The 24,333-nt window shown below is 45.1% G+C and overlaps 1 protein-coding gene across 5 annotated transcripts in view; it reads right to left on the bottom strand.

Annotated features, from left to right (window-relative positions):
- The window catches only part of Bend7 (BEN domain containing 7), a 93,423-nt gene that overhangs the window by 55,994 nt on the left and 13,096 nt on the right, over window positions 1-24,333 (bottom strand). For 4 of the 5 annotated variants that reach the window (XM_045135427.1, XM_045135428.1, XM_045135431.1 and 1 more), the window contains one exon: window positions 1,007-1,309. In XM_045135427.1, coding sequence (XP_044991362.1) covers window positions 1,007-1,309 — 303 coding nt within the window. Of the gene's footprint in view, window positions 1-1,006; window positions 1,310-11,249; window positions 11,312-24,333 lie in introns of those variants that run through there. The other variant, XM_045135430.1, reaches the window with a different exon arrangement.

Below are 24,333 nucleotides of genomic sequence, written 5' to 3'. Positions count from 1 at the left end.
AGTGCTGAAGTTTTACTTTCAGCACTAATGAGGTTCAGATATAAATATGGGTCCTGTGCTGTTCTGCACTGTAGGACAGAGGTGGCCATAGGAGGGAGCAGTGAGAGAGGCCGAGTTATCAGCCCTGCCTCTGACTCAGGCTCCTCTGATGGAGCAAAGCGAAGAAGTGAGAGCAGACAACCAATAAAACCGTACAGCCGTACAGCCAATCATACAGCCATGCAGACATACAACCATACAGCCATGCAACCATACAGCCAATCATACAGCCATGCAGACATACAGCCGTACAGTCAATCATACAGCCATGCAGACATACAACCATACAGCCATGCAACTGTACAGTCGTATAGCCAATCATACAGCCATGCAGACATACAGCCATACAGCCAATCATACAGCCATGCAGACATACAACCATACAGCCATGAAACCATGCAGACATACATCCATACAGCCATGCAACCATACAAACGTATAGCCAATCAGACAGCCAGGCAACCATGCAGACATATAACCATGCAACCACACAACCACACAGCCACACAGCCACACAGCCATGCAGCCAGGCAACTTCTTCCAGGGCTGAAGGGGAGCTGTGTCTGCCTTGATGCTCTGTCTGATCTATGTCTTGGCAGATCTTTGGTTTCATTAAGACACTAATACAGTTTTATCTAATACAGAACCTCTGACTTTCCTGAGTCTAAAATCTGTTGTAATTTTAAATACACTTCAACCTCTTTCTTTATCTCTTCCTTATCTCTTAAAGTACCCCAGTGAAGGGCTGGGGTTGCAGCTCAGTGGTAGAGTGTGAGCTTGTGCAAAGCCCTGGATTCTGTTCCTAGAACCAGAGCTCCTTCTCCTCCCAAACAAGAACAATCTCAGTGGAAACAGATGATTAAGGGAAGGCTTAGTAGATTTATCTCAAGAAACAAACTATTTAGAAATAACAAAAGCCAGGACCACTCCCCACAATTACATTCTTAACACTGAATAACAATCATACCATTAGAACTTGAAGCGGTCTGAGGCTGACTCTGGAAAGTTCTAGAGCGGGTGCCATATTGCCCTGAGAACTGCCCGCTTTGGGGTGGTAGCTCATTCCACACACCACGTGAAGGGGGGTGTACGTTCTGAGGGGTCTCAGCAGAGGAGTTCAGACGCTGAGGCCACACTAAATCCAAGTCCTGGGGCTCTTCTTTTAATTTTTCTCCCTCTTTGCCGACACGCTGATATATCCTCCCCGCGCTGTCGTTCAGCAATCTTCTCATCCCTGTAATTTGCTTTTTAATTTCCATGCTCTCATCTCCTAATGGAAACAGGGCCAAAGTTAGCAATGTCACATTAACAAGAGAAAGAAACACTCCATGACCAAAAGCTCCAGACCATACAGCCCTTCTTTGGAAATGAGAAAGAAAACTGATTCTACTCATAAAACCTAAACGCAGGAAAAGTGGTTATGATCTGAAGACCATGGACTTGGTACATCTCATTTTTATCTTTTTATGACCAAGTTCTCTCTGAGAAAAGAGCTTTCTTTAGTGTGTCATCAGAAACAAACTTTCAGCTTCCTCTGTGGAAGCGTTTTCTGAGTGAGGATGTCATGCGCAAAGCAGCTGTGAGAGAAGACAAGGATGGAACTGGAAGGGAAGAGCCATCTGCTCAACCAGTCCTCCATGTACGGCAAATGGAGGCCAGCCAGCTATCTCATTCTGTTCTGGTCACTCAGGCATTAGCCTCAGAGGGCAGACATCAAAACAAAGAAGGCAGGCTACTGGGATGTGGGGTGGAGTGTGGGCCACACACACAGCACCTTAGGAACACCCCTGACAGCACGTGTCATTTAGGGTGGCACGCTGTTTCTCCTTACCTCCCCGTGAATAGTGGGAGACAGAATTACTGAGGTTCACAGGGAAAGCAAGGTGGCCTGTGCCTCTATCAGCCTAGGGATGTCTCTGAGGTCCTGGCCCACTCCAGGACACTGGCTGCACCAGTATAAAAAGTGAAGGGAGTGCAGCCTCCCGTCTCCGCCTTCTGCAAGAACAAAACCTCCCAGCTTGGTTGGCTCCAACTAACCCAAGCCCAGTTATCTTTCCTACAGGGCTGACACCGTAACTTGGTGCAACTTACATCTGCGTCACCTATTTCGACTTCCTGTTTAACTATAGAAAAGTATACATACCATAAAATTTACCATCATGGGGCTGGAGAGATGATTTAGCAGTTAATGCACTTGCCTGCGAAGCCTAAGGACCCAGGTTCAATTCCCAAGCACCACGTAAGCCAGATGCAGAAGGTGGCATAGGCATTTGGCGTTTGTTTGCAGTGGCTAGAGGCCCTGGCACACCCATTCTCTCTCTCTCTCTCTCATTCTTTTTTGTCACTCTCTCAAATAAAATAAATAAATAAAAAGCCAGGCACATGCCTTTAATCTCAGCACTTGGGAGGCAGAGGTAGGAGGACTGCCATGAGTTCAAGGCTACCCTGAGAATACACAGTGAATTCCAGGTTAGCCTGGGCTACAGCGAGACCTTACCTGGATAAACCAAAAGCTAAAATAAATAAATTAATTTAAAAAATTAAAAAAATTGTCATAATAACTATTTTCAAGTCCACAGTTCAGTAAAATGCTTTTATATTTTATAAAATATTTTCATTTTCATAAAATATTTCATTGTTGTGTAATGAATCTCAAGATCTTAGTTTTTGTTGTCATTTTATTTGAAGTAGGGTCTCACTCTAGCCAGGCTGACAAGGAACTAACTCTGTAGCCCAGGTTTCCCTAAAAGTCATGGCTATCCTCCTGCCTCAGTCTCCCAAGTGCTGGGATTAAAGGTGTGTACCATCATGCCTGGGGCTGGGAAGACAGCTTATCAGTAAAGTACTGGCTTGCCTTGCAAACATGTGAACCTGGGATGGACCCTCAGTACACATGTGAATACCAGGCAGGCATCCTGCTCCTGTGATAACCGTGCTGGGGTGGTGGAGACCAGAGGATCGCCAGGCAGGGCTCACTGGTCAGCAAGTCGTCCCTAATCAATGAGCTCCAGGCCAGTGAGCATCCCTGTTTCAGAAAGAAGTGGATATGGTACCTAAGGAGAACAACTGATTGCTTTGGTTTCCACAGACATTCACACTCCCCCACACAACACATAAACACACACACATGAACACAGACCACACACCTACTCATGTAAACAAAAAATAAACTTGAAGCACATTAGTTTTCCCTCAGGGATGTCTTATTTTTTTCATTAAGGTATCTCTCTATATTGGAATTATATTTAGTAAGTGTTAAATATTATAAAATTATACAGATATTAGGAGCTACTACACACATACTGCCTGTGGTGGTTTGATTCAGGTGGTCCCCCATAAACTTGGGTGTTCTGAATGCTAGGTTCCCAGCTGGTGGAGATTTGGGAATTAACGCCTCCTGCAGGGAGTGTATTGTTGGGGGTGGGCTTAGGGGTGTTACAGCCAGTTTCCCCGTGCCAGTGTTTGGCACACTCTCCTGTTACTGTTGTCCACCTGATGTTGGCCAGGGGTTGATGTCCACCCTCTGCTCATGCCATCATTTTTCCCTGTCATCGTGGAGCTTCCCATCTAATCTGTAAACCAAAATGAACCCTTTTTCCCACAAGCTGCTCTTGGTCAGATGTTTTCTGCCAGCAATGTGGACCAGACTACAGCACTGCCCCTTTCTTGTTCTTTCTCTTACACTGCTTGAAATGGAACCCAGGGCCTCATGCACGCTACCCAAGTACTGTACCCAGCTCCACACTGCACACCACACCAGCAAGTACCCACACTGTGATTACCAGTAGTGTGCTTTCATTTCTGGGCCATCAACATCCGACACGGAGAATGCAGGAGGTCAAAAGGAACAAGACAACAAAGCAGAAGGAAGAGTGTCCTCTGGGGATGGAGTGTGAGGGAGAGGGGACAAAAAAGGGATAAAGAGGGGAGGGGCTGGAGAGATGGCTTAGCGGTTAAGCGCTTGCCTGTGAAGCCCGAGGACCCCAGTTGGAGGCTCGGTTCCCCAGGTCCCACGTTAGCCAGATGCACAAGGGGGCGCACGTGTCTGGAGTTCGTTTGCAGTGGCTGGAGGCCCTGGCGCGCCCTTTGTCTCTCTTTCTCTCTCTGCCTCTTTCTCTCTCTGTTTGTTGCTCTCCAATAAATAAATAAAATTAAAAGAAAATAAAAAACGAATAAAGGGGATATGATAAAATTATTTATGTTAATATATTAAAGTACTCAATAAGAAAAATAAAAGTAAGGCTGCAGAGATGGCTCAGTGCATAAGGTGCTTGTCTGCAAAGCCTAACAACCTGAGTTCAATTTCTCAGTACCCATGTAAAGCCAGATGCACAAAGTACTGCATCTGGAGATTGTTTGCAGTAGCTAGAGGCCCTGGCATGCCTGTCTGTCTGTCTGCCCATCCATCTATCTATCTATCTATCTATCTATCTATCTATCTATCTATCTATCTATCTATCTATCATCTATCTATCTATCTATCATCTATCTATCTATCATCTATCTATCTATCTATCTATCTATCTATCTATCTATCTATCTTCAATCATTTCTCTATGCTAGCAAATAAATTATATGTATATAAATAAAAATAGGATGCTTTTCTCTAACCAGAGTATTAAAGTCTTACACCATAATATGTATGTGTATCTATGCAATCACCCTACTATGGCATCATACTATAGCATCAATTTTTTTTCTGCTAGCATTGGCAGTGGCAGAGCTAGGGTGATGGCTCAGTGGATCAAGTGCTTGGCATGCCAATGTGAGGAACAGAGTCTGGCATTCCAGCACCCATGTAAAGGCAGGGTGGATGTCATGGCCACCTGTGGTTCCAGCACTTGGTGAGGTGGAGATGGGCTCCCCAGGATAAGCTGACTGGCTAGACCAGTTGAATTAGTGAGCTTTGGACTCAGGGAGGAGTGTATGTGTCTCACTAAAATAAACAGAGTGATTAAGAAAGTTACCAGATGTTAAGCTCTGGTTTCCATATATACTTGCATATACATGCACCTAGTTACACACAGACACATACGTACACCACACACATATATATGCAAAAAAATAACTGGTGGTTGTATAAAAACTCTACATATTTGGGCCAGAGAGATGGCTTAGTGGTTAAGGCGCATGCCTGCGAAGCCTAAGGACCCAGATTCAATTCTCTAGGTCCTATGTAAGCCAGATGCTTACGTATGCTGAGGCATGCGTCTGGAATTCTTTTGCAGTGGCTAGAGGCCCTGGTGTGCCCATTCTCTCTCTCTCTCCCCCTCGCTTTGTCTCTAATAAATAAATAAAAATATATCTTCAAAAAACCTCTGCATATGCATATTCATATTATCCAGCATGGTGGTTTGATTCAGGTGTCCCCTATAAACTAAGGTGTTCTGAATGCTAGGTTCCCAGCTGATGGAGATTTGGGAATTAACACCTCCTGGAGGCAGTTTATTGTTGGGGGTAGGTTTATGGGTGTTATAGCCAGTGTTCCCTTGCCAGTGTTTGGCACACTCTTCTGTTGCTACTATTCACCTGATGTTGGCCAGGGGTGATGTCCACCCTCTGTTCATGTCCTTGTTTTCCCCTGCCATCATGGAGCTTCTGCTCAAATCTGTAAGCCAAAATAAACCTTTTTTTTTTTTTTTTTCTCAATAGCTGCTCTTGGTTGGGTGATTTCTGGCAGCAATGTGAACCTGACTACAACATCTAGATATTTAGTTTATTATTATATGTATTACATTACTGGTACTATATAAGGAAATTTTATATACCATTTTGAAATAAGTATCTTCAAAAAGGCTATTTTTGTTGTTGTCTTCTGGGGATCAAATCCAGGGATGTGTTCATGCTAGGTATGCACAACTGAGTGACAATCTAGTCCTTCCAGCTTTTAAAAATGGTAATAAGGACTGGAGTGATTGCCCAGTGGCTAAGGCGCTTGCCTGCAAAACCTAACAACCCAAGTTCAATTTCCCAGTACCCAGGTAAAGTCAGATGCACAGAGTGGCACATGTATCTGGAGTTAATTTGCAGCATACAGAGGCCCTGATGCACCCATTCTGTCTCTTTGCTGGAAGTGGGGGTGCACATCTTTAATCCCAACACTCAGGAGGCAGAGGTGTGCTGGTTTGATTCAGGTGCCCCTTATTAACTTAGGTGTTCTGAATGCTAGGTTCCCAGCTGATGGAGATTTGGGAATTAACACCTCCTGGAGGCGGTGTATTGTTGTGGGTGGGCTTATGGGTGTTACAGTCAGCTTCCTGTTCCCAGTGTTTGGCACTTTCTCCTGTTGCTGTTGTCAATCTAATGTTGGGCAGGAGGTGATGCCCACCCTCTGCTCATGCCATCATTTCCCCTGCCATTGCATCCCCTTGAGTCTGTAATCCAAAATAAATCCTTTTATTCCCTACAAGCTGCTCTTGGTTGGGTGTTTTCTGTCAGCAGTGCAAACCTGACTGCAACAGTCAAGTTTATACCAGAAGTGGGGATTTTGCGGCTAGAAACCTGTATGGCTTTTGGTCTTTTGGAGCTGATTTTCAGGAGGAATGTGGAAGGATTTGAAACCTTGGCCTAAGAGATGCCTTGCAGTGCTGTAAGTACAGCTTGATGGACTATTCTGCTCAGAGTTGAAAGATCTGAATGCAGTAAGAAGTATGGACTGTGAGGTTTGGCTTATGAGGGTGAGAAAGAGCTTTGCCTGGACTGGGCTAGAAGCAGTTTGTGTGACAGGCTTGCTGTTATGCCCATGTCCTGAGAACTTTTGCAGGGTTGCATTGTGTAGAGATGGACTGGTGTGAGCAGAGGGATATGGTAGAGAAAAAAAATGAAATGTTTGAGCCAAAACTACTACTCACTCAGCTGTAACTGTATGAGAGATTACAACCACTGAAATTGGGCCAGCTGACCTGCCTTTGGACAATAGGTAGAAGGGGCCTCATTTCCCCTTGGATTAAACAAATTGGCATCCCACCTGGCATTATTGAGTATAACAAATGCAGGAAAGAGAAAGTCATTGAATTTGCAACACAGTTTTTATATTGTGGAAATGGCCATGGGCAGTGGGAAGCAGGCTTGTTGAACTACCTGTGTGTAGACCCAATGGAGCCATGAGGATGAACACCATGGGGTTGCAGTGGAGGCTCCATGGAGATGCCAGGACTATGAGAAGGCTGCCAAGGAGAGCTGTCAGCACCAGCTGATGTTTTCTGGGAGTAGCCTAGCTGGTGTAGGAGGGTGCAGAACTGGAACTCCACAGTCTGGTCACTGGTTAGACTTGGAGACTTGTCACTGGTTAGAGTTGTTGGACTTGGAGCTACAGAGTTTGATGTTCGCCCTGTTTTTTTTTTTATTATTTATTTATTTATTTGAGAGCAACAGACACAGAGAGAAAGACAGATAGAGGAAGAGAGAGAGAATGGGCACGCCAGGGCTTCCAGCCTCTGCAAACGAACTCCAGACGCATGTGCCCCCTTGTGCATCTGGCTCACGTGGGACCTGGGGAACCGAGCCTCGAACTGGGGTCCTTAGGCTTCACAGGCAAGCGCTTAACCGCTAAGCCATCTCTCCAGCCCAATGTTCGCCCTGTTTAAATCTTGTATTTGTTGAATATTTCTTTGCTATACCCAATGTCATCTTTGCAATGTGAATGCTTATTTTGTGCTATTATTGTTTTTTATTTTTTTTTTGGTATTACAGCTCAGTTAAAAGATCTTGGAATATGGGGATATTTGAATATCATTGGGATTGATTAAAAATTATAGGGACTTTTAAAGTTGGATGAATGCATTGCATTTTATATCACGCATGCTTATCAGTTTATGGGGGTCAGGGGCAGAATGTTGGTTGATTTGAGTGTCCCCCATAAGCTTAGGCATTCTGAATGCTAGGTTCACAGCTGATGGCGATTTGGGAATTAACACCTCCCAGAGGCGGTGTGTTGTTGGGCGCAGGCTTATGGGTGGTATAGCCAGCTTCCTCTTGCCAGTGTTTGGCATGTTCGCCTGTTGCTGTTGTCCACCTGCTGTTGGCCAGGAGGTGATGTTTACTCTCTGCTCATGTCATCATTTTCCCCTGCCATCATGGAGCTTCCCCTTGAGTCTGAAAACCAAAATAAACCCTTTCTGTTCCTCAAGCTGCTCTTGGTTAGGTGTTTTTTCTGTCAGCAATACAAACCTGACTGCAACAAGAGGTAGGAGTCACTATGAATTCAAGGCCAGCCTGAGACTACACAGTGAATTTCAGACTAGCCTGGGCTACAGTGAGATCCTACATTGAACCCCCCCCCAAAGGTAATAAAATACTAATGCTGTCTAAATATTAAACACTGATGCATACAGAGAAAGCAGATTTCCAAATTTATAATATCATTACATGTTAGCATATGCTTGAGGAGAAATATCTTAATTTGTAATAAAACTATTTCTGCTTCAAACACCAGCAAAAACTGTAATACAGACATAATAAATCACATTCCAGATTTTATGAGAATGAATGACCAAGCACAATTTAAATAACACAGAGTCAGCAAAATGTCCATCATTCTCACAATGTCTATAAAGCAGGGTGTGTCTGGAAGAGTTCCCAGAGCCATTCTGGAAGAAGCCCTACTACTACTGGCAAAGGTGGTGTTAATTTCACTGTCCAAACATGTCCTTCCCGCTGACTAACAGCACAATTCCGGAGGAAGTCTCTTTCGCAGTGGTTTCAGTTTCTGTTTTTGACCCTTTTGATCAGTCACAGTGTACCAGAGGCTGGGACGAGGCTGGTCTTCAATGACATAGGGGCTATGTCATTGCCCCTAGGTCATGACATGGTGGCTACTCCTCCTCTTATGTGGACCTCCTGGAAAGAGCTCCCCTCAGCCAGAGCAGCCAGCTTTCAAGCTAGTGCCCAACCCTGTGTGTAGAGAAGCTGGGAGAGCCCAAGGCCACCACCTCTGTGTCCCTAGAGTGGAGGAAGTCCTGTGGCTCCTGGAGTTGTAGACTTCAGCAGAGAGAAAAGCTTTACTTGCATATTTGGGATACACGGAGCAGAAGGTCAGAAATGAGACATAAAGAGTAGAGAATCACCAAATATCTGAGGGAGCCTACAGAAACCGGGGGCAGTGGGTACCAAAAACAGACAGACAGATGGAACCAGGGAAGCTCAGACAACAGGCGTTTGTTGGGTAAGTGAAGAAATCTGAACTTGCTTCTCAAAGTGCTGTCTTAATACTAGCTATATGACAAGTCTGTTTCTGGAATCATCAGTTGAAAGTTTGAACTACACTGAGGCTATGCATAACCCAAGGGGTAGAAAGAACCTGTCTAGGAGGGATGAGCTATTCATAGCCTCCAAGACGTTAACGAAGCATGAAAAGCTGCACAGAAAGGTGGCGGTGTCCTCAGAGAAGGGCCTTAACCTACTACAGTCCTCAGAGAAGGGCCTTAACCTACTACAGTGGAGTCTAAGTACTTTGATTAAAAAAAAAAAAAAAAAACTGATGGAACGCATATAAAAGATTGAGATTTAAAGTAGTTGATGTCTACTTATTTTTATATTTGTAATGAGTCAGTGTCTTCTCTATATATAGATATTGGAAAAGGAAACTCAGAAATTAGGCATTCTGGAGAACAAGATTCTGAAAGGGAACCTTTTTCCAATTTCTTAAACTCAACTCAAAGAGACTGCAGAAGTCTTACTCTAGCAGAGCTGGGCCATGTAGCTGCTTTGTTGGTAAAACACCAGTAACTGAATTCCTTTCAAGAGTACAGTAACTGTGATCCACGGACAAGGCCCCAAAAAGATTGTAGATCAAATTCTACTCTTTACTAAGTGTCAAGACTCTATCAGATCATTTTCCTTTACACAAAGAATTTATGTGATGGTATAGTAAATATTGGGACAACATAGAATTCCTACACATAATCTTCCTTAGCTTGGCCAAAAGAGACAAATACATTTCACAGAACGTGACTATTCATAGTCCGGGGTGATTAAAAAAGGAAAACAGCTGGTTGGCGACGTGGATCTGCTGTGCCCCCCACGTTTCTCTGTAAACATTTATGCTCATGTACACGCACGAGCGCTGCTCTCACCTTTGGTCAGAGAAGCTTCTTTCTGTAGTTGGCAGTGCCTACTTGGGAGACTCCAAACTTGCCAAAGTGCTCAGAGTAAGGGACTGTGTAATGCTCAGCACTAAATGAGACATTTACATGGCCCCCTTCCAAGGCTCAGGGAACACTGCAGAAGAGGGCGTAAAAAGAATGCAGAAGCCAGAGAACGGGCCTGGGGAGGAGTGCTGTGGCACACTGGTTCATGCACCCATGACTTCAGGGATTGTCATTACCTACACAAGACCTGAATGATATTGGGCTTATCAATATTCCATTATGGATGATGGAAGAGGACGCAAGGCCTCCTTCCCTCCCTGGTGAGTAACTGGTAGCTCGAGGTTGTTAAGAGAGCAGGAGACGTTTTCCTTGGGGTACCGCCACTCACAGGTTGCACGTGCTCTGTTGTTTACTCCTCTATTCAAGCTTGGGCTGGCAATTCTACATAAGCTCAGTGGGTCACATAAACAATAAGAAAAGACATCAAAGTAAGAGAGGGACGAGTCGGGAAGAAGAAGGGGTTCAGTGGAAGCATCACTGGGAAGGAAGACAAGAGGAGGTTAGAAAAGATAAGAAAAAGGAAAGTTAAAAAGAAAGAAAAAAACAGAAACTACTTAAAAAAGAAAAAAGGATGACAGCAAACAGACCTCCAGAGAACAGCTGCATGTGAGCACCGTAGGTCACACACATGCCTGTGTCCATGAAGACACACAGGGAACAGGAGCCACGTCTCCGCCTTACAAATGAGCCCATGCTGATACGCAGTAAGGGTTCAGAAGCCTTTCGGAAGAAACTGAAGGCAATGGCTTATCAAAACCAGAACGAAGATCAGTAGAAACAAGTGCGATGCTAAGGTGGTAAACAGGTAATATGTTAAGAGGAAAGGGTGAAAAGGCACTAAAATAAATTATTTAACAAAACAGTTATCACATCCCAGGGACACAAGAACCACTGGGCACAAATTGCAAGTACTCCCTCCAGAATCTCTCCGCATTCTGCACCCACCCCCTTCCTGCTGACTTGCTACATGGAAAACTGGTCCCGACCTCTCTGCTCTCCTGACGCCACCTCTTCTGCACGCTCCGGACTCTAGCCAGCAAACTTGCCCCGTCTTTAACTGACCACGCATCTTGTTTCCTTTCTGGAGTTAAAACAGGACTCTTCTCCAATGATGCTGTTTTCCCCACAGCCCCCTGCATAAAAGTTACTCATTCTTTCCAGCAGGCAGGGGAAGGTGGAAGGTGAACTTTGGCTTTTTTTCTGGATCCCAAAGTTCGCTCTTCCAGCCTCAGGACAAAGTTCTTGGAGAGGTGACACCTTCCCTTCCTCTACCTGAGCAGCCGCTCTGTGCCCAGCAGTTCAAGATGTCATAGGAGACGTGGCAGGTGACACAAGGTAGAGTGAGACCATCGCTCCATTAAAGGCCTTCCATGCCAGGTTAAGCAGAATGCCACACTGGAGACTGGGTACCTATGCTGGATAACTTAAATTCATTATCTTTTATAAGGATGGGAAATAATCAGGCATATTCTGTAGAAAAACATTCCAGTAAGTTATAGTGATACTGATATGGGGTGAGAATGACATGGGAATTTTGGGGTGGGAACAGAAGATGGAAAGACATGAAGGAACTGGCAGGTCATGAGCAGGGGAGGAGCTCCTGGGGTAACGTCACAGAAGAATCAGCGACAGCACACCAAGGTTTCCGGCGCAGGTGCCTGAATGGATTCTAGCACCAGTCAGAGAAGCAGAAAAGAGAAAAGTGCTGAGATATGGGGAAACAATGAGCCTCGTTTTCTGCCTGAGGCACTGGGGATTTGAGGCACTAAGCCAGAGCCTTAGCACACCCTCCACCACCGAACCACACCCAGATCCATGAGCCTTGTTTTGATAGGATTTAGGTAACAAGTACGCCCTTGGAAATGTAACGATGGGTTATATAAAGTTTATGGGGAGGCAATACTCCAGTACTAATCCCAAAAGTAACTGGCCTTCTAGCAGAGTATCTCGATTGGAGGGCCCCTTACAGGGAGACACTAGTACTGTAGTGAGCAGACGAACTGGACACGTGCATTCACATTCAATAGTGGAGATAGGACTAGATTTGTTTCCAAGCTAGAAGGTGAGTCAAATCTGTTCCTTCTGAATTCCCAATTCCACTGCTCCCTCTCCGTGCTCCCATATGAAACCAGCCCACACAGGTGGCATGCCAGGAGACCTGTCTTAGCAGAATCAACTGACGGAATTCTAAGAAGCTGAGTACAATCTTCCACTACATTCGATGTTGGTCACAGGCTTGTATTGTACTATCCTGTCCAATTTATTTTTCCATTTTAAAGAGGCCATGGAGAAACAAGGAGATAATGAGAAAGCCAACAAAAATGACTCAAAGAGCAAGGAAAAGGTTAAAGAAATTGGGCTGTTTCACTAAGAAATAAATGGCTCCTGAGTGACTTAATTATCTTCAAAAACACTGTAAAGCATTCTGAGCAGGACACTGTGGACTAAAAACATAGCTTCCAGGCTGGAGGGCAGCAACAGATGGTCTTGAAGAGCCGGCCCCTCCAGCTCACAACGCCAGAGTCAGAGAGCAGACCCTCTGCCCGAGAGGGGACAGCGAGGACGGTTCTGCTCAGGACGATGAAAAGGCTCTGGAACCAGATAGTGGCAATGGTTACACAACACTGTCAGAGTACCTTTTATAACTTTTAATTAATTTATTTATTTGAGAAAGAGAGAGAGAGAGGCAGAGAGAGGGAGAAAAAAGGAGGGAAGTGAGAGAATGGACACTCCAGGGCCTCCAGTCACTGCAAAAAACAAAAACCGAAACAACAAAACCCTCCAGATGCAGGTACCACCTTGTGCATCTGGCTTACAGGGGTCCTAGGGACTTGAACCTGGATCCTTTGGCTTTGTAGGCAAGTGCCTTAACTGCTAAGCCAGCTCTCCAGCCGCAGGGTGCTTTTTAAAGGAATGCTTCAAAGCCCTTGCATTTTTCAGGTAATGGCATGTTGAAATAGATACAAAACATTTGAGTCTATCAGTAGGAAATAGTTTGATGAAAAGATTATACTGTACGATTTCAAATATTTTCCCAGACAGCTGTATAGATTGGCATGAAGCTAAGTCTTAGGAAAGACTAGGCGGCAGCCTCGGATACCAGCAATGAGGCGGGCCAGCAGAGAGGGCCGAGTGCTCATGTATAGGGTGCGTCTTTTCTTCAGCACTAATCTTAAGCAGTGAATTAGGAGAAAAGGAATGTGAAGTAGGCTCTGCTATGAGGGGACAGGAGGGGGCACCTCATTCCAGATTCCAGGCTGATGCACATGTATGCTATCAGGGTCCCACTTGGTGGCCCTCAGGGACTATGTTTACAAGAGGCATGCAAGACTGGGATGCTAACTCAGCACAGACCAAAAAACAAAATGTCTTCAAAGCAAGTCATCAGAAGAGGGGGAGAGAAACTGTTTTCCAAGTGAACCCCGATAAATAAGGAGCAAGCTCTGTTGAAGAGGGCACGCCATAATCCAGAATCCTGTAACAGTCCTTGGAGTACATTCAAAGAACTCCAAGGACTCCACACAGCATAGTTGAAATACCTTTTAAGAGGCAAAAAAAAAAAAAAAAAAATTGTGCCCACAAGTCATGGAATTGGCTGAATCAAATACTACCATAAGGGTTATCTAGGCTGCAAATGTGCTGCCACGTTTGGGGAATTCGCTCAACTAAAAGCTACAGGTGGGGACTAGTCAAGCAGATCGATGCACATATAGCATCTGCACTGAGGGCACAGCCAGGCTCCCGTCAGACGACGCTACAGAATATCAGGTTCAATGATCCATCGAACAGATACCTGTCACATGACTATGAAATGCTGTACAACCTAGGAATATGACAGAGCCGCTTCCCTTAGCATGGGGTGAAATAAATGCACATACTCAGCTTTAACACTGCAAGGCATGGTTTCTCACAGGCGAGCAGACTGAGCTACTACCGCAAGGCAGGAACTAACAGCATCTTCTAATAGGAGCCAAGGAATGGGAAACCGGAACAGGTGCTGAGAAAACACCACAGATCCTACCTGGAAAACAGACCTTCAAATCAAAATGAGCAAAAAAGAGGCAAGACTGGTATCCGGAGCACAGGGAGCACCTGGAAAGGTGGCAAGAAACAGCTTCCACAACAGGCTGCTACACTGCTTCTCAAACTGCTCCCTCAAAGTTTCTGGAAGGGAATAAGGACCAAACAATTGTCTTCGATGTCTCTGTGTTTTATCCTAAGAATACAAGCAGTTTCTTTGTTACGCCGTGCGTGGTGGCACACACCTTTGATCCTGGGAGTTTGAAGATGGAGGTAGGAAGATCACTGTGAGTTCAAGCCCAGCGTGGGCTAGAGTGAGCTCATGCCTTTTATTTTTTTATTTTTATTTTTTTTAATTTTTGTTTATTTTTATTTATTTATTTGAGAGCAACAGAGAGAGAGAAAGAGGCAGAGAGAGAGAGAGAGAGAGAGAGAGGGAGGAAGGAGAGTGGGCGCGGCAGGGCTTCCAGCCACTGCAAACGAACTCCAGACGTGTGCGCCCCCTTGTGCATCTGGCTAACGTGGGTCCTGGGGAATCGAGCCTCGAACTGGGGTCCTTAGGCTTGACAGGCAAGTGCTTAACCACTAAGCCATCTCTCCAACCCAGGTCATGCCTTTTAAAAAATTCTTTTTGTTTCTGTATGTAATTTAAAAACAAGTATCCACCCACTGAGATACGCAGCTTCCCACAGAACGTGGGTAGCCGTGGGCATCCAGAGCTGTTTTCTGGGAGAGAGAGCACGGGCCCAGTGACTGGGTGCGCTTTACAGGGAGAGGCTGGCGTTTACAAGTCAGGCTTCCCGTGGCGCCTGCTCTGCCTGGTGGCGGTGGTGGTTTTCTGAGGCAAGGTCTCACTCTCTAGCCCAGGCTAGCAAAGAATTCCTGAGTGCTGGGTTCACAGAGTAAGCCACCATGCCCAGGTACGAGGTACACTTCCTGGGGATACATTTAGTGCCCACTACTTAACAGACACATCACAGTAATAACATATGACAGGCGCCTTAGAAATTATATTTTAACAACTAAGGAGAAGAAGGGCTGGAAATGTAGCTCTGTAATAGACACCTTGCCTAGCATGTATATGACCCTAGGTTCAATCCCCGGTGCTGAAAAAAAAAAGTTCCTTTTTAAAAAGGATTTTAAAAAATTTATTTATTAGAGAGAGTGAGAATGTTTGCCCAAACTCCAGATGCATGTGCCACCATGTGCATCTGGCATATGCAGGACCTGGAGAATCAAACCTGGGTCCTTAGGCTCCGCAAGAAAATGCCTTAACCATTAAGCCATCTCTACAGCCCCCCCTTTAAAAAAAACTAGGGGATGGTGGCACTTATCTATAATAGCATCTAGCACTCAGGGGCAGAGGCAGGAGGACTGCTGCAAGTTCAAGGCCAGCCAGGTTTTTATAGTGAGTTCCAGGATAGCCAGATTTATAGAGAGTCTGTCTCAAAGCACACACGAAAACAAGCATACACACACACAGAATTAAGATCATTTTAAACTTGGAATATTAATTACAGGAGCTTTATGAAGCTGTAAGATCAGAGGTAGCCAATAAGAGGAGATAGTGTTTCCATGGTGAACTTGAGAAAAAAGGAAAACATCAAAAGAGGCTCAAGGACAGAGCAAAACCAAGTGGACAATGGTGGAAAAGCTAACTTTGCTGGAATGAAGGCAAAGTCGGAAACAAATGGAGCTGGACGCTTGGACTTCAGCGCAAAGTCAGGAAGTCAGTGAGGGCATTTCCTAAGGAGTCACATGGCACAGTTAGAGCTGTCCAAATAATTCAAATGTTCTTGTAGCGCAGAAGATGAGGTTCTGTTTTACAATGAATACAGCACGTCCAATCTTCCTCTGATGAGTAATTCTATCCACCATTAAGTAAGCCTGAGAATAATCAGTGCAGCCTTAAAATCACAAATACAGGGGCTGGGAAATGGCTCAGCGGATAATGGCACTTGCCCACAAGCATGAGCCCCTGAGAAGGCCTGAGTTTGATCCACAGCACTCACATAAAACAATAACAATAACAGTACTAGCCTTTCATCCCAGCATTTGGGAGACTGAAGCAGCTCAGCTGCCGTGAGACCACCCTAGGATGCAAAAGTGAGTTTCAGGTCAGTCTGGGCTAGAGTAAGACTGCCTCACAAAAATAAAAATAAATAATACTGGGCTGGAGAGATGGCTCAGCAGTTAAAAGCACTGACTTTCCAAGCCTGACAGCTTGGGTTCGAGTCCTCAGTACCGCATAAATCTGAATGCATAAAGTGGCACATGCATTGGGAGTTTGTTTTCCAAGAGTCCCTGGTGCACCCATTCCCCTCTTTCCCCACGCTCTGCTTGCAAATAAATAAATATATGTTAAAAACCCTGTCTGTGACCACATGCACCTGAGACCTTAGCCCTGTCGGGAGCAGAGACTCACCGAGGCTCACTGTCCGGCTGGTGTGACTGGACACACGAGCTCCAGGCTCCGCGAGAGGCCATCTCGAGGACACAAGAAACAGGGTGGTAGAGGGCACGCACATCGTCCCCGCGCCTCTGCGTGCACACACAGGGGCACACACGGGCACACATGGGCGCACACCACGCCTGCAGCGCACCACACAGACTGACTCTTATGGTCAGGTTTGCATTGCTGGCAGAAAACGCCTGACCAAGAGCAGCTTGTAGGAAAGAAGAGTTTATTTTGGCTTGCACACTCAAGGGGAAGGTCCATGATGGCAGGGGAAACAATGGCAGGAGCAGAGGCTGGACGTCACCTCCTCACCAACACCAGGCAGACAACAGCAACAGGAGAGCTTGCCAAACCCTGCCAACATGGAGCTGGCTATAATACCCGCCCTCAACAATACCCTGCCTCCAGGAGGCTTTAATTTCCAAACTGGATCAGCTGAGGACCTAGCATTCAGAACACCTAAGTTTATGGGGGACACCTGGGTCAAACCAGCACATTCTACCTGTAGCCCCCATAAACTGATAACCATTCATGATGTAAAATGCAAGGCATGCAGTCTAACTTTAAAAGTTCCCATAGTTTTTAATCAATCCTAATGATGTTCAAACATTCCTATAGTCTGAGATCTTTCAACTAAGCCATAATACCAAAAAATCCCCCAAAACTCCATAATGACACAGAATAAACATTCAAACCTCAAAAGATGGCACTGGGTATAGCAAAGAAATATTCCATCCATACAAGATTTAAACGGGGCAAACATCAAAGTCTGTAGCTCCAAGTCTAACAACTCTAGCCAGTGACAAGTTTCCAAATCCAGTAATTCTAACCAGCAACAAGTCTCTGGAGTTCCAATTCCGCCCCTCCAGCTCTGCTGCTCACAGTCCTGGAAAACTTCATCAGGGCCGGCAGCTTTCCTTAGCAGCCATCTCGTGGTCCCAGCATCTCCACTGGGTCCTCATTGCAACCCATAGTTCATCCTCACAGCTCCATCAGGCCTCCATGCAGGCAAGCCTGCTTCATACTGCCTATGGCCATTTCTAAAACATAAGACTGCATTGCAAATTCAATGATGCTCTCTTTCCTGCATTTCTTATACTCCATAATACCAGGTAAGGCGACAAGTTGTTAATCCAGAGGGAAATAAAGCAGAGTTTGAAGAACAGGACACGCCTTCAGCATTCAGGTCCCTTGAAAAGAGTTTACAGTTTTCCTATTGGCCCACTGCAGGTAAACTAGCACAATCTCAATGGTTGTAATCTCTCAATTGTGACTAGACAGGCAGCAGTTTCACCCAAAGATTTCATTTTTTATTTCATTTATTTGAGAGAGAGAGAGAAAGAGGGGGTGGGGGAGAAGCAGAGAGAGAGAACAGGCACGCCAGGGCTGCTAGCCACTGCAAACCAACTTCAGACACATGCGCCCCCTTGTGCATCTGGCTTATGTGGGTCCAAGGGAATTGAACCAGGGTTCTTAGGATTCGTAGGCAAATGCCTTAACCACTAACCCATTTCCTCAGCCCCAGATTTCATTTTTTATGTGCCATGTCCCTCTGCTCACACCAGTCCATTTCTATGCAACGCAACCCACGCTTGCTTCTAGAGGCAAAGATCTTTCTCACCCTTATAAACCAAACTTCACAGTCCTTAGTTCTTACTGCATTCAGGCCTTTCAACTCTGACCAGAACAGTCCATCAAGCCGTACTTATAGCACTGCAAGGCATCTCTTAGGCTGAGGTTTCAAATCCTTCCACATTCCTCTTGAAAATCAGCTACAAAAGGTCAGGCTTCAAGCAGCAATAACCCACTCCTGGTATCAACGTTACTGTTGCAGTCAGGTTGCTAGAAAATACCCAACTAAGAGCAGTTTGTGCAGAGAAAGGGTTTAGTTTGGCTTACAGACTTGAGAGGAAGTTCCATGATGGCAGGGGAAAAGAATGGCATGAGAAGAGGGTAGATATCACCTCCTTGCCAACATCAGGTGGACAACAGCAACAGGAGAGTGTGCCAAACACTGGCAAGGGGAAACTGGCTATATTCCCCATAAGCCCCCCCCCCCCAACAATACACTGCCTCCAGAAGGCTTTAATTTTCAAATTGCCATCAGCTGGGGACCTAGAATTCAGAATACCTAAGTTTATGGGGGACACCGGAATCAAACCACCACACTACCCTTGGCCATATACACAAAACCCACAAATACCTGGAAGATGTGCTGTGAGTAAAGATACATACCAATTATGGAAAACCAGGGAAAGGGTTCAAACATAATTTATAAGAGAAATAAATGATTAATAAATAGTCTATGGCCGGGCATGGTGACACACACCTTTAATTCCAGCACTCAGGAGACAGAGGTAGGAGGATCACCATGAGTTCGGGGCCACCCTGAGACGACATAATGAATTCCAGGTAAGCCTGAGCTAGAGGGGAGACCTTATCAACCATATATATATATATATATATATATATATATATATATATCTATGTATGTATGTATGTATATGTATATATGTATATATGTGTGTGTGTGTGTGTGTGTTTAGTCATTCTAATTTTATCTCTCTGATGACTTATGCAATGTGCATTAATGTCAAATTCATTATTCTTTAATTTGGCAAATAACATAGACTCACATAGAGTCCATTTTTTATGAAAGAATGCATCCACTTTTATATGTTCCTAGTAGGTCTGTCTTGGCAAATGATCTGGCAATTTCACTTATAGGAATTTAACCTACAGAAATAGTCCAACAAATATCTATGACATGTGTACATGATATTCACCTAGTTGTTATCAACACAGCACCACAGCAATTATAGTGTCTACTTACATCTTAGGTAAGGAGTGATAGAGACTATTCTATAATCACTGGCAAGTTTGTATGCATTCCGTGCAGGCTGATCTCATTCAGTTCTGGGTGATCTGGGCTTATGACTACCTGGCTTAAACTGAGTACTCACCATGAGTGAGGCGAGTGGAGATCTGCTGACGTGAGAAGACGCAGCGCACATGCGCATGTGTTTTACAGACGCCCGCGCGAGCGTGTGGCTGGGCTGTGAGCTCCACTTTGTACCTTGCGTAAAAGCTCACAAGCTTTAGCTCTGAGATAAATATGAATTACTTTTTGAAGAAACAATAATCTAGAAAATTATTTATAATATTTTCCTTGTGGTATTCTAAAACTGGGTACAAGGTAACTGATAGCAACAGCTTTGGACGTAAAAACATCTTGATGAAGGTGAGCAGAAATGACTAGGAGGCAGGTAGACAGGTCACAAGGAAATACTTTGCAACTACTGAATACATGTCCTAGATCATTTTCCCTTGATCTGCAGTCCAAACTGTGTTTTAAAAACCGAATTTAGAAATATTTAAGGGAAAGAGTGCTAAAGCCACCATTTATAGAGCATTTACTAGCCCCAGGCCTTCCAGCAACTTCTTTACTGTACCCCTGAGAACAAGCTGAGAGTTTTCAATATTAGTGCATATACATATCCCCCCGCAACCCCCATGGCAAACCGTGACTCAGAGAACTGAACTGGATGCCTCTGGCTCTGAGGTCCATATGATTTACTGCTGTTCCAACTCATGCAAGTAGACAGGGAAAGGGCAGGAGGGACTCCATTCATGCCATGTTCAAGCTGCCATGACTGGATATGGGTGCTGACTGAACTGCTTAGCACCTCAGTCACCTAGCTATGCAAACGTACACAGGGAGGCATATGGGCTCATTGGATGGTCCATTTTTATGGATTCTGACTTAGCTGCAAACTAAGGACAATGGAGCTCAGAAATCCCCTTTTACAATGGAAACCTGGTTCAAAAGAATCCTGTCAGCATTATAAAAGACAAAGATTAAAAGTTGAAAGATGAGGGCTCAGCAATTAAGGTGCTTGCCTACAAAGCTTAAGGACCTGAGTTTGATTTCCCAGAACCCATGTAAAGCCAGATGCATAGATGGCACATGTGTCTGGAGTTTGTTTGCAGTAGATAGAGGCCCTGGCACACCTATTCTATCTTCCTCTTTCTCTCTCAAATAAAATAAAAGTTGGGAGATGAGCCTGGTGTGGTGGCACACACCTTTAATCCCAGCATTCAAGAGGCAGAGGTAGGAGGACTGCTTTGAGTTTGAGGCCAGCCTGGGACTAGAGTGCGTTCCAGGTCAGCCTGGGCTACAGTGAGACCCTTCCTTGAAAAAAACCAAATAATAATATAAAAGTTGGGAGACAAACATAAATTTATTTATGTTGGTGATTCTAGGAAGCATATAACAAAAAGCTCACAATGCATATAGGAGAAAATATTATAACAATATTGTGGATTAAGAGCTGCTTAATTCCCAGAACTGCAAAGGCAAAACAAAACAACTATAAAACAAACAACAAAAACAAGCCACGTCAACACCACCTCCAGCAAAACAAAACCATAAAAGAGCTGCTTCCGAATTCCTATAGTAATAATGTAAATGGAATTTTGCCTTCATTCAATAAAAAAATAAAATATTTATAAGTTATTCTTTGGAAAGAGACACCCGTTTCAATGTAACTTGAAATGCTGATCTTTTAATCAACTGCACAGAAAACTTCTGACAGAGCCCTAATACACAATGCAAATCTTTCTTCCATATCCTTATCTTGGATCAGTTAAATATGAACATGATAGGGCTCTGGATCATTACATTTCTTCAGCAGTTGACTTTAATATTACAAGTTAAATATACGTCTGTTTCATAGTTTTATTTTCAATATAAATAATGTAAGAATGATGAAAACGAGTCACATTTGTAGCCTTTTTCTTCTATATATCTCATGGAAATCAGGTATGCTTGGACCCAAAAGCCTTCCATGAGCCTGGTGGGAAATCCCCAGATCTAATCAATGGTAGTTTATATCCGTAGCCTCCATGTTTCCTGACCACAGTTCAAAGCAAGAAACACATTTCCATGACGAGCTAGAACAAGGATCCGTATTTGGACACCTTGCACACACGGGACAAGCTCCATGAATTTATTCTCTTTCCGTGCAATGTACTCGATATTCTCTATGCCTTTATTACTGCTTTTGTCTTTGCTGCCGTTGCTCTCAGTGTTGGTGACCAGGTCTATGTCACAAGCGCCGGTGTGCAAAGCACCGCCTTTGGTGTCCAGCACCCCAGCACCGGCTTCGGCTTCTTGGCCTCTACGCTCTTCGTGCCCCTGCTTCACATGGGTGTGGCATACGCGGCAGGGCATGTGCCGCAGGCTGCAGGAAGTGTCACGAGCTCAAAGGTATGCGGGGTGTGGAGCTCTGCTGGGTTCCTGCTGTCTGGCTGCTGGATTTGCTCTTGCTTGAGGTGCTGGCTGAGTCTCTCCTCATGTCTGCGAAAGCGGGCCAGCTTCTTCTGCCATCAACAGAACTGGCCCTGGATCCATGAGCTTCAGCAAATCCCTTCTTCCCAGAAACCGTGTCACTTTGGAAGGAGCTGCCGATGGCACACGTGCACGTGCTGATGTGGTGCCCTGCCTGAGGCAGCCTGAGGAAAACATCCAGTGTCGCCCTCCATCACTCTCCGGCTCTGGGCGAGCGTGTGTATGTCTCATGGAGTCTTTTACTTATCCTGAAGCTTTCTGCTTGAGAGCCCAGAGATTCTCTAGTCTCCACTCCAACCCTGGGGTTACATCCATGTGGCCACACCCAGCTGATTTGATGGGTTCTGGAGATTTCCTGAGGGGCCCTCATGCTTGTGCATGGGGAAAAAAAACCCCACTTAACCGCTGAGTCATGACTCCGGCCTCTAGGCCTCCAGATTCTTTCTGGATCCACTGATCTGCTCTTGGATTGAGGGCTCATCTGTTGCAAGTACCCTGCTTCAGGACCTCAGACCCACATGCCTAACCGCCTGTTAGACAGCTTCAAAAGCAACATTATAATCTTATCTAAAAATGTCAACGGCAACTATCAGCAGGTCTTCATAAGTGGCACCCACTCAGCTACCTAAGCCAGAAACTTAAGAGCTACTCTTTTCCTCCGCACTGCGGCCCAGGCACCACAGTCCTGCCTTTGCTCATTTCTAAATTATTTCGGGATGCTCCCCGTTCTTTCTACCACAACCCTGTCCTATAATCACTTGACAGGGCTACTGTCCAAAGACTCCAGCGACACCCTCCTCCATCTACCCCGCTCTGGAGCTAGAGGGATCATTCAAAAGCTATAAAGCTGGGTTAAAAAGTAAAACCAAAAACCTGTAAGCCTCTACGTCCTGTCCCCCAGTAGAAGGCTCTCTCATCTCCTCGCTCATCGGGAGCCGTGGTCCTGGCCCCTCCTCCTGTGGCAGTGGGGCTCAGGCGAGGCTGCACATCAGAACTGCAGAAGTACCTTTTACAATGCTAGCGCCCAGGCCTCCCTTCAGCACAAGTCAATCAGAATCGAGTGAATGACTGTCACACACGGCCAGTGGGTCTCCCGCTGCTCACACCTCCCATGTCTCCTCTGCACAGGCCGCCTGCTCACCATGCTCAGCCCCCTCCACCCCCATGTTCAGCTGTCAGCTTCTCTTTTTGTTTTTAAACATTTTTTTGTTCATTTTTCTTTATTTATTTGAGAGTGACAGAGAGAGAATGGGCACGCCAGGGCCTCCAGCCACTGCAAACAAACTCCAGATGCGTGTGCCCCCTTGCGCATCTGGCTAACGTGGGCCCTGGGGAGCGGAGCCTCGAACCGGGGTTCTTAGGCTTCACAGGCAAGCGCTTAACTGCAAAGCCATCTCTCCAGCCCCCAGCTTCTCTTAAGAAAGGTCATGTCCCTTAATCCTCCGGACGTGTTCACCATCCTTCTTTTCCTTTGGGTTTTAACATCTCCTAGTCTGGCCCTAATGGCTATCTCATAGATAGCTACAAAATACAATTTTTAAAAATGTATTAACAGATGGTAGGAAGATTCTGTTAGGAAAGTGGAGGAAAATACTAACAGAAAGGAAGTAATTGGGCCACTGTGACATCTCTGAAAGAAATTCTTCTTTCCATAGAGCCTGCATGGGGCCACTCACATCTTGGCCCCATCATGTCTATTTCCAAAGAATATCTGTCTGTATCTTCCCCTTAGCTCACCAAAGATGGTAGGGGTCAGGAATAGTTTCCTCTACTTAACAAATGAAGGAACGAAGCTGCTTGGCCACATTGTCCAAAGTCAAGCAGGGGGAGCAGGGCCAGATGGGGATCACATATCTCCACTGTGCTCCATGCCAGGCTCCCTGCCAGAGCAGAGTCCAGAGGAGGAATTCTGAGCTGAGGAGAAAGGCTGCAGCTAACGTGCCGGCGGCAGAGGCCCCCCCCCCCCAGCCGTAGCTTATGCAGTGCATATTAAGGTTCCCATTAAAGTCTTGCTAGTAATCGAAAAAATTATCTATGTGCAATGAGAATGAGTTAATGTTAATGGAAGAACCTTAACTTCTGCCTCCCCTGACTTTGTACTTTTAAGTTGTACCTTAACCTTGCATTTTTGTGGGTTCGTTACATTTATGTGTAGGTGTAGAGTCATATTTGAGATATAATTCCATTAACCACACAAGCAACTTCATAGTCTGTTATGTTGCATCAACTTCTGTAAGAATAAATTCTGAAGGATATTATTCCTGGAACCGAATAAATTCTTGGAATTACTGAGTAACTTATGTACTGTACCACTGTTC

The sequence above is a fragment of the Jaculus jaculus genome, chromosome 15 (genome assembly GCF_020740685.1).
Source record: "Jaculus jaculus isolate mJacJac1 chromosome 15, mJacJac1.mat.Y.cur, whole genome shotgun sequence".
Lineage (NCBI taxonomy): Eukaryota > Metazoa > Chordata > Mammalia > Rodentia > Dipodidae > Jaculus > Jaculus jaculus.
The sequence above is the reverse complement of the archived record's forward strand: the minus strand, read 5'-3'. Positions and strand labels throughout refer to the sequence as shown.